This window comes from Dipteris shenzhenensis, chromosome 16 (genome assembly GCF_047967505.1).
Source record: "Dipteris shenzhenensis isolate YYH24624 ecotype China chromosome 16, Dip_SZ_1.0, whole genome shotgun sequence".
In the NCBI taxonomy this organism is placed as follows: Eukaryota; Viridiplantae; Streptophyta; class Polypodiopsida; order Gleicheniales; family Dipteridaceae; genus Dipteris; species Dipteris shenzhenensis.
In genome coordinates, this window is record NC_141611.1 from 29,804,997 (window position 1) to 29,816,011 (window position 11,015).

General features: G+C 45.5%; 1 protein-coding gene across 1 annotated transcript in view; it reads left to right on the forward strand.

Moving 5' to 3' along the window:
* The window catches only part of PDR2 (phosphate deficiency response 2), a 97,753-nt gene extending 87,094 nt beyond the window's left edge, over positions 1-10,659 (forward strand). Inside the window, exons 21-23 of the mRNA XM_087386901.1 lie at positions 8,792-8,908; positions 9,020-9,113; positions 9,204-10,659. Of these exons, the coding sequence (XP_087243027.1) occupies positions 8,792-8,908; positions 9,020-9,113; positions 9,204-10,288 (1,296 nt within the window). The 3' untranslated portion in view covers positions 10,289-10,659. The remainder of the gene's footprint in view (positions 1-8,791; positions 8,909-9,019; positions 9,114-9,203) is intronic.
* Positions 10,660-11,015: the final 356 nt, after the last annotated feature.

The following is an 11,015-nucleotide window of genomic DNA, read 5'->3' on the forward strand; positions in this document are numbered from 1 at the left end:
CGGAGAATAGGTAACAATAGCCGAGTAATATCCGCCATAGGAGGGGAGATAATGACAGAATATGAATATTTCCTTTTGGGTCAAAGCAGTAAAGACATTCCTTGTGGGAAATTCTATCTGCACCATGTTTGCCCTTTCTAGGTACCCCTGCGCTGAAACTAACCTTTGAGTTGGGCCAAGGGTTCAACCCAACGTAGGGTGAATGTATAAAGGTGGTGCCCCCCTTGTGCCTTGTTCAAGGGTAGGAGGTTGGAGCTGAGCAAGCTTGAGCAAAGCTGAGTGGAAAGTCAACGGTAGGTGTGTATTGTGCCCACATTAGGTCTTTGGAGCAGTTGTTGTATGGACAAGAGCTGAGAAGTGTATGGATAGAGCAGAATGGTGTACGGGCTAGAAGGGAGGATCGTACAAGTGTTCTATATATTGAGATGATGATGATGTATTATCGTCCTCAGGAGGCAAGATATGGCCTATGGGACCAAGTTGGGACATTAATTAAGGGCTAATGAGAAACGGTACATGCGGGATACCCAAGCAAGGGTGTGCTATGAGGTATGGTGTTTGGCTTGGTGTGAAGAGCTGGTCACATCTGTTGTCTAGAGCCTCGGCAATGAAATTGATCAACGTTGTCGTCCATCTTGACTACGAGAGGAAAGCTACAATCGAAGCATGATCAGAGAAAAGCTGTTAGGAATCTAGCTCGGATGTCCTCACGACCGCCGGTGCATGCGAGTAGTGCATGTAGTGCTAGTCTAGAGCAGAGTCGCAACATGTGCAGATGCAGTCAGTGGTGGCTGATGGAGTGCTTCTTGTGGTCTGTCAATTCCATGTCTTACTGTGTAATCTGTGGGATCTAGTGCGGATGGCGACGACTGTCCGTTGACTTGATCGAGATACTGGCTCCAAGAGGTAGGGCTGTGTGTGATTCTTCCTACCATCATGAAGGTACCAGGCAGAGGTGATGAGAGTAGTGGACAAATTTGGTGCCATTCTCTGTTTGCTCCCTTATGCGGTAAGGAGACACCTTTGGTAAAAAGCGTCAATGACCCGCAGATCTGTAGGTGGGTCCATCATGAGGATATCTAGCCCAGCGGTGGAACCTTCTCTACGTATCTATCATCCAACTAGATTGGATGAACTTACTCTTATGTCTTTTGGGAACAGGTGCTCGCTTCCCATGCGGTGAAAGGGAGGTAGTTGTGTGGTGGCTGGGTTACTTTGGCTAGGTATTTAATCATTATCTCCATGCCAAGGAGCTTCAAGGGTATAGTACTCGTCTCAAGGAGCAGGATGGACTAAGGACTGGATCCTTGAGTCAAGGAACCGTGTGAAAAATCTTTGTTGGAATTTCTCAATTTCATTCACCCAGAGTGGAGGGATTTCTTTACCAAACCTTGACTTCGTATAACATTACTGGTGTGATTGAAGCCTCAAAGAGGTGTTTCTTGAGCTTCTAGCACCAAATGTTAGCTTTGCTTGCATTTGTTCTCGAAATTGTACATGTCAGCAGAGGTGACCCATTTATGATCGCCTAGCATCTAGATGACTGAAGTTTTTGAAGAACTTGGCTGCGTCAAGGTGCTGCGTCGAGGAATATATATGTGTGTGTGTGTGTGTGTGTGTTTGCATATGTATGTATGTATGTATGTATGTGTATGTATGTGTGTATATATATATGTATATATGTATGTATATATATGTGTATATATATATGAATATGTATGTATGTATGTATGTATGTAGAGAGAGAGAGAGAGAGAGAGAGGGATTAACGTCAAGCTGAGTCAAGTCAATCTCGGAGCTGGGACTCAGAAACTGAAGCGTGGCACAGTGATGGCTCTCTTGTGAGCTGTGAAAATATCTCGTATATGCGGCTGTCGAGTTGTCTTGCGTTGTGGCGGGGGACGCGGTCTCCTCGATCTGTGAACTCTTTGAGCTATGTCAGGAGTGACCCCTCGTCTTTGTCGGTCCCTCCTGAGGGAAGATGCTCAATAGAGTGTGCTTTGGGCACTTTTTGTTTCGCGTATGGTCTCTGCGTCCCTCTCTCGTTGGCACCGTGTCCACTCTCTCTGTTGATCCAAGCTGGAATGTCAAAGAGTGATGCCTCATATTTGGCAGTCCCCTCTGAGGAGAAATGAGATAGGCCGGGACCTTAATTGTATGTGCTCTGGTCACTCTCTGCATCGGGTGTGGTCTCTGCGTCCCTTGCTCGACAGCGTCGTGTCGGCTCTCTCTGCTGATCCATATTGCTCTCATATCAACTAGCTCCTCCTCCATCCCATGGTGTACTAGAGCTGACTGAAATGCATAAAAATTTGTGACATGCCTTTGTGCTCAGTTTGCTTCAATAACCTGTGGTGCTACCACACCTCCTGCTCTTGGTCTTGTCACAATAGTGTCTCTCTACGTCGTTGCGTCTCCATCAGATAGAGCCCAATGCAAGCCTCATCAGGGAAGTGTATCAAGCGTGATAAAGAAATAAAGAAAATTTATTAGTGTCTTCGAAAGACCGATGGGTCTATGAGACTGAAAGAAAACTTGATACAAATCACAGTAAGGGTGGAGCTACTGAAACGAGCATCATCACCCGTGCTGAACCCTAAGTCTGATCATATACATCTGGATGGAACAATGAAAAGAAAAGAAAAGGACTGAAGCAGAGCGGAATCTTCCGTATGTCATGTTGCCCTGGCTGGTGCATAGCCGGTGATGGGATGCTGGTGCCTGTCAAGGTGTGCCGTGCATCTCGATCTCCTGGACGAGGCTCGACACAAGACTAGAGCCACCGTGACTCCCATGGGACGTATCCCGAGTCTAAACAATGACGGGAGGTCCCCCAGAGTGATCTGTGTCTCCCTTCGATGTCTCGTGTGTCGTGCTGCGGTCGTCGGGTAGGGGTCTCTGTCACGTCTGCGGCTAGAGACTGGACGATCAATGTCACTGTATGGGAAGAACTCTGTGACCCTGTTCTGAGAGGTGTCTGATGATGTGGCCAAGCCTCGTCGCCTGAGTAAGTACTCTCTGTGTCGGACCCCCTCGTGAATGAAGGCCGCGAGGCATCTTTGATCTGGGTAGGCGAGGAATCTGGAAAGGAGTTCGGAGCCATCTCTGAAGAGGCAGTGGTAGCGACCTCGGATCTCGTAGTATACTCGGCACCTGAAAATAAAATGCTCCTTCGACTCAACCTCCTGACAGTTGCACAATATGCATAAGCGATGCTCCCTAGGAATCCCCTCTGCTCTGCCACTCTCTATGCGGAGGCGGTGTGATGATACCCGAAACTGTCCGATGGAGATCCGTAGTGAGTGAGGCATATGAAGCTCAGTGTACCCCGGTGGTGTGATAAATCCCTTCTCCGAAATACGAAGACAGTAATCTCTGTAGAAACTCGGCTTCATTGGGAGCTCCCTCGGCTTCAACAGGTCCTAAAGGTGTGTAGCTACAGGAGATCCTCTCGAATGACCTGGTTGGTGTGTGGCCGAATCAGGATGGTGGATGGGAGTACCGAAGGGGGCATCTAAACTGTACTGAAAAGGAGGTATCCTAGTCTCACAAACCATCTGGGAGTCCGTGCATACCAGCATCGCTCGTCTCCCTCTGTTGCCAACCTCATGGAGGAATCGAGAGCCAACCATGGCAACCTCTGTCTCCATGGTGTGTAGTTCCCATATGATCTAACCCGGTGTAGATATGTAATGTCTAACCCAGTGTAGATATGTGATGGTTTGAAAGGCTGCATCTAGCTGGAGTGGAGAAGTACCAAACTCGGCCTGAATGATGTGATGTGGTACAGACGGTTTCCCTCGGATCATCCGTGAGAGCATGAGGATCTGCAGGCGCTCCACCCGTGTCCACTCTATCTCTGACATGTCAGGCCCCCAACAAGGGTTGCCATACATACCGGCTAGTCGGACCAAGGAGTCGAAGAGAAGAGCCTTGGTCCGAGGGTCCTGGAAGTGGGAGTGAAAGCATTGTCTCTCTAGCAGAGCCAGTGAGGCGTATCCCCTGCTCAGTCTTGGCCTGCATCGCTGGTCTCATCGTGAAGATTGGGCCGGAGAAGATGACCCCCAAGTAAGTGTATGAGGATACGATCTCAATTGGTGACCCACCGAAAGTAAAAGTAACTTGCTTCCGTTGCATGTTTGCTCGAGAGGTGTTAAAGATCATGACCTTGGTCTTGCCAAGGTTGACCTCCAAATCATGGGATAAACAAAAAGCCTGCAGTGCATCCAGGTGTCGCTGGAGCCCCTCGGGTGTGGACGACAAGAGTGCCACATCATCTGCATAAAGAAGAATCCTGATGATGATCCCGGCAAGTGAGCAATCGGTCCCTCCGAACGCCCCCATGAAAGTCTCAAGCTCATCGATGTAGAGGCCAAACAGGGTCGGTGATAAGGGACAACCGTGTTTGACCCCTATGGTACTCAGGATCTCATCTGTTCAACCTGCGCCTGTCCGAATTGGTCCTGAGACTCTTTCATACAGTGCCATGATTGCCCAGATGATCTCTTGATCAAATCCCAGCGTCTGTAGGCATGTGATGAGACGAGCTTGAGGTATTGTGTCAAAGGCTTTGCGAAAATCCACAAAGCAACAATATACCCTCTCCTTCTGTGATCTGGCCTCCTCAATGACACTCCTGAGTGTGAGTATGTGATCCATATGTTGGGGTAAAAATGATCAAGGGCTTGCTCTATGGTGCATGTGAGCATCTAGGGGAGTCACATGTGTGTTTGTGTGTGTTGTAAAGGCACATCAAGTGCTATGATGTGTCTAGTGTGTGACCTAAGTGATGATGTAAGACAAAGGCAATCCCACTGATGTAGGGATTGATTCCTACTAATGTAGGGGCTGATTGCCACTATGTAGGGAAGGTATTACCTTCTCCCCCTTTCTGAAGAGAGAGTCCTCTCTCTCACAATCATAATAGAGAACCATCATCTTTCTTTCATTGTGCTCTCACACCTCTTGCAGGATGCATCTATTCTATCCTACGGGATCCTACAATTGGTACCAGAGCTTTAGGTTCTAGATCTAGCCTAGCCTAGCATTAGATGCTGTCTCTAGGATGCACTACTAATTTCTCATCTTCTCCATTTTCCTCCTCATTCCCCAAATCTTTGAGAGCTGAGTTCACCACCTACAAGCAACCATTCTTAGGGTCCTTTTGGCTGGAGAGACCCTTCATATGGGCGAACTTCCACGTCAGAGGAATTAGAGAATGCTGCCCACGAAACTGCGCAAGAGTCGTTTTCATCCTGACGCCTTTTCTTGCAATGCGACTTGCTGGAGCAGCATTTCCAAAATTCCTCTGAGCCAAGCTTGCACAACAGTATGAGCTAGCTCCTGTCCAGGTTTGCAGGGAAATGGTCCACCAAGGAGGGAGAAACAGCAAGGTCCACCAAGGAGGGAGAAACAGCAAAAAAACCAGTCGACTTTCAAGCTGCTGGCTATGGCGACGTGACGCGGCATTTCACCTCTCCTCCTCAGTGGCTCTTCTCTAGTATACCAGCTTTGTTTCTACCTAGAGAGTCCTCTTTTCTTTGCTTTGAAGAGTGAGATACAAGCCCTCCAAGTTCTGGTCTCTGTTTTAGACAGTTTTGACAATGTTGTGAGTTTGATGCTACATTAGATGCTACTTTAGCATTTCTGATGTTTTAAAGTGTTGAATAGCATCAGTACAACTATGGCTACAGCTTTGCTTTAAGTTGCTACTCTTGGATTTGCTTGGAATACTTTCATTTAACCACCTCTATGAAGCATGCAAGTGAAAGCATCATTGATTTGTAGTATGGAATTTGGTTACAAGTCTTTGCTACTCTAAATGCTTGTATTTTGAAGCTCTTCAACTCTTTCTAGCCTTGTAAGAGAGTAGACATTGCCCATTTTGGGTTAGACCCTCTCATGGCTACCATCTTGAATATGGATAAGTTCAATGGTAAAGGCTTTCACACATGGCAGATGAAGGTTAAGTTTGCATTGATGAGGGAAAACCTCTGGGGGCTTGTCAAACCTGCTTCAACTACTTCTTCAACAGCCTCTAATGCTGGAGAATCCTCAGCTCCAACACATCCGGCAAGAGATCCTGCTAGAGAGGAGAAAACCAATGGCATCATTGCCCTTGGCTTAGGAGATGGCTATATTCATCACATTTCTGATTTAGAGTCTCCTTCTGAAGCTTGACAGAAGCTTGACATTATTTTTGGTGCTAGCTCTCACATCTCAAAATTATCACTTAAGATTGCTTTCTTTGAATTGAAGATGGCTAGTGGCACTCCTTTGGCTGCCCATGTTAATTATATGTGGAGTCTCATGACTCAACTTGCTTCTATCAACTCTCCAATCACTACAGATGATGCAATGGCAGTATTACTCAAAAGTATGCCTGAAGATTATGATCATGTTGTTACCACTCTGAAAAATCTTCGTAATCCTACTCTTGAAGGTCTTATTACTGCTCTTCAAGAAGAAGAGCAGTAATAAAAGCTTGACATTATTTTTGGTGCTAGCTCTCACATCTCAAAATTGTCACTTAAGATTGCTTTCTTTGAATTGAAGATGGCTAGTGGCACTCCTTTGGCTGCCCATGTTAATTATGTGTGGAGTCTCATGACTCAACTTGCTTCTATCAACTCTCCAATCACTACAGATGATGCAATGGCAGTATTGCTCAAAAGTATGCCTGAAGATTATGATCATGTTGTTACCACTCTGAAAAATCTTCCTAATCCTACTCTTGAAGGTCTTATTACTGCTCTTCAAGAAGAAGAAAGGCACATGGGACTCCGGAGAGGCAATGACACAGCCTACCAGAGAGGCACTGACACAGCCTATGCCATAAAAATTCAGAAGGGCAAGTTTTCACCTTGCAAACATTGTGGGAAGACTAATCACCTCTCAAAAGATTGCTTCAAGATCAATCCATGCAAACATTGTGGCAAAAACAATCACCATGAAAAGTATTGTAAAGCCAAAAAGGAAGAAACTACAAAGTCAGAAACTGCCAATCTACTTTCATTTGATGAGTCTCCACATGATGAAGACTATGCTTTTTAGGCACTTTGTTTTTTTTTTGTTTGTTTATCATCACTTGGTCAAATTTTGAGGTTCTCTGTCTGGAGTAGTACTCCAAAAAGAATATGTTATGTAAATCACCTCTGGTAACCATATGATGTAGGCCATGTGATATGTGTTTTGACTATCCCATTTCTGTGAACCTCACACCCTTGGGAACCCTTGCTAGCATGAGATCCTAGCCATAGATTAATCCTTGACCACCATGAGATGGCTTGAGAAACTATGAGACTAGATGTATCCTTGACACTGCAAGAGGCAACCCCTTGAGGGGGGTTTGTTGGGGTAAGTAAGATCAAGGGCTTGCTCTATGGTGCATGTGTGCATCTAGGGGAGTCACATGTGTGTTTGTGTGTGTTGTAAAGGCACATCAAGTGCTATGATGTGTCTAGTGTGTGACCTAAGTGATGATGTAAGACAAAGGCAATCCCACTGATATAAGGATTGATTCCCACTGATGTAGGGGCTGATTGCCACTATGTAGGGAAGGTATTACCTTCTCCCCCTTTCTATAAGAGAGAGTCCTCTCTCTCACAATCATAATAGAGAACCATCATCTTTCTTTCATTGTGCTCTCATACCTCTTGCAAGATGCATCTATTCTATCCTACGGGATCCTATACCATAGTCCCATGGTCTCGCCTGGAACCGGCCTGACCCTCTGCTCTGAGCCCTCTCATCTCTGCGAACAGGCTGACCGATGCATCCAATACAGCTGCATAGATCTTGGACATCACATGTCCAATCATGATAGTCCTGTAGTTACTCGGGTTTATGGGATCCCCTGCCTTGTGGATGGGGATGATGGTGTTAAGTGTCCAAGTGCGGGGGAAGCCAAGGCAAACAGAGTCATTGAATAGCTTTGCTAGGATCGGGGCTAACGTGTCGATCCCATATGCGATAAACTCAATGCATAGCCCCTCGTGATCCTTCGCTCGGCCATTGTGCAGTTTCAATGTCGCGGCCTTGACTCCCCCTCTGGTGAACAACGTGCAAGTGGTGGGGCGTGGTGTGGGACATCATAAAGATGGTGTGCATACGTGTGCCAGACTCTCGTGTCAGTGAGGGGTGATGGGGACCTACGCTCAGGGAATCTCCGGCCCAATATAACCTATGGGACCAAAAGATGGCGTTACAATAGTAGCAACACAGTTTGATGTGGAAGCAGTACTGTTGGTTACTGCTGTTTGCTTATGTGCTGTTGTGAACGTACTGAAGGAGTCGCTTCCTGGTATCCATGACCTAGACAATGCAATTACGCAGTAGTGTGCAATGGTGTCGGTTTCATCCAAGGTGTGGTGAAATCTGTCGTATGTAGTATTCTAAAAGGACGTGTTGCTTAGTTGCCTTGGAGCTTTGACAGCAGAGTAGCCAAAGCCATTTTACCATGGTATCTACTTATAACCCAGTACATGAAAGAGCAGGGAGTTTGAACATAGCTGGGGCTTGCTTGTTTCACTGATCTTTTGATTTACTGGACGGAGGGGTTGTCACATTGCTGATTTTGTTGCCCAGTACTTTTGGTTAGTGGGTTAAGGTCCTTTACTTTTTCTTTCTAATTTATCTGTATTTTACAATACTAGTGATTTGGAAATGATGGGGACATATGACCAGGGAGCTGTACCAGGCCCTTGAAATGAAGAAACATCCATTCGGCAGATGACCAACTCTACTTTGGTATGCAAAATGCACTTACTGATAGCAGGATTACTGATGGCAGGTGTTTGCAAGAGTAAGTCCTGACCAAAAAGAGGTGATACTTACAACCCTGAAGTCAGTTGGACGAATGACATTGATGTGTGGTGATGGCACAAATGATGTTGGTGCCTTGAAACAAGTAGGCCACATGCCATTTTTCCAAGTTTACATTGGTTATTGAGCAAATTTCCTTAAGCTTTCTAGGCAGCATTTATATTACAATGTCACTGGATTTATGAACTTTTTGCAGTCACATGTGGGTGTTGCCCTTCTGAATGCCACTTCACCAGCTCCACCTGCTTCTGAGTCTCCACTCAACCAGCTGTCGTCTCCGTCTGTCAATGGTTAAGATCTGGTCTACATTTACAATAACATTTGTCAGTTCTAAGCAGGTTGTTATACTGTTGTTTATAAGGATTGCATGTGTTTCTCAGGAAAATCTACCAAGATCAAGAAATCAAGGAGTGGTACCAGTGCCCCTACAGGCATTTCAGGCTCAATAACTTTGAATGAAGGCATCTCCAACAGGGCTAGTATTGTAAACCGTCCTGTCAAATTGAGCACAGGTTCTGGTAGCCCACAAGGCTCAGGTTCTGGTCAAGGGATCTCAAATAGCCGCCAACTCACCCCTGCAGAGCGACAAAGACTCAAGTTGAAAAAAATGATTGATGAAATGGGAGAAGAAGGTGATAGTAGAACAGCTCCTGTTGTAAGACTTGGTGATGCTTCCATGGCTTCTCCATTTACTGCAAAACATGCTTCTGTTCACCCTACGGTTGACATCATCCGCCAAGGAAGAAGCACTTTGGTGACCACCCTGCAAATGTTTAAGATTCTGGGGCTAAATTGCCTTGCAACAGCTTACGTACTCAGTGTGATGTACTTAGATGGTGTCAAGCTTGGAGATGTACAAGCTACCATCAGTGGGGTTTTTACAGCAGCTTTCTTTCTCTTCATCTCACATGCACGGCCATTGGCCACTCTATCAGCCGAGCGACCACATTCAAACATTTTCTGTGCCTATGTCTTCCTGTCCCTCTTAGGACAGTTTGCTATCCATATCACATTTTTGATTGCAGCAACCAGAGCAGCAGAAGCATATATGCCAGAAGAATGCATTGAGCCAGATTCGGAATTCCAGCCTAATTTGGTGAATACTGTTTCCTATATGGCAAACATGATGATCCAAGTGGCCACGTTTGCAGTGAATTATATGGGCCACCCATTTAATCAAAGTATCAGAGAGAACAAACCTTTCTTTTATGCTCTTACTTCAGCAGCCATATTTTTTACTCTCATCACCTCTGACATGCTTCGTAGTCTGAATGACTGGCTAAAGCTAGTTCCATTACCACAACCCTTTGGACACAAGTTATTGCTGTGGGCAGGACTGATGATGATCAGTTGTTATATTTGGGAGCATATGCTCCGAAGGTTGTTTCCTGGGAAAATGCCTCTGTGGAGACGAAGGGTGCGCCGTACCACTACCGATGAGGATGCCTCAAAGAAGAATGATTAAATCTCCCAATATGTTGCGTAGACATGCCTTTCAAAGGATGGGGTATCATGTTGCTACTAGTTCTCACACTTTTAATCAAGCTGTGGGATTGTATCTAGCAAAATTCCACTTTCGATAACGGGACTGGGCCTTTAAAGTTTTGAGCCAGATTGCACATAGCATGGTGTGAAACATCGATCGGAGCTATCGCCATTTTCAGTTTCAAATCTCCTTTTCTCATGCCATGCCTATTGTTGCTCTGGAATATGGATTCATGCTGATCATGAAAGCAAGTCCTTCAAAGTTGGAATCAATTGATCAGGGTATGTTGAGGCTTGAATCAGCTGCAGGCCCAAAAGATGCCATATCGGGCTGGAATCCCTTTTTTAAAAGAACCAATTTTGTTCCTACCAGAGTCTGACCCGTTTTGTAATTGAACAATATACTGGGCATGCAGATGGTGCATGCTAGAACTTCCAAACATAATATGGCATGACAAGATTTATGATAGGGTGGTTCGTATCAAAACATCTTCCCAAGTCGAAGAGTTTTGATTACTGAATTGTAGAGAAAGGGCAACCAAAAGATTGATAGTACTTTTGATAAATTTTGACAGGCCATTGTTACTATGCATTCACGATAACCTCCTGCCTATTATGAAGGATTGAAGGTGATGGTATATGGTATGCACACTCAAGTAATGTAGAAGAGAAAGCAATGAAGATATGCTATGGCTATGCACTAAGCT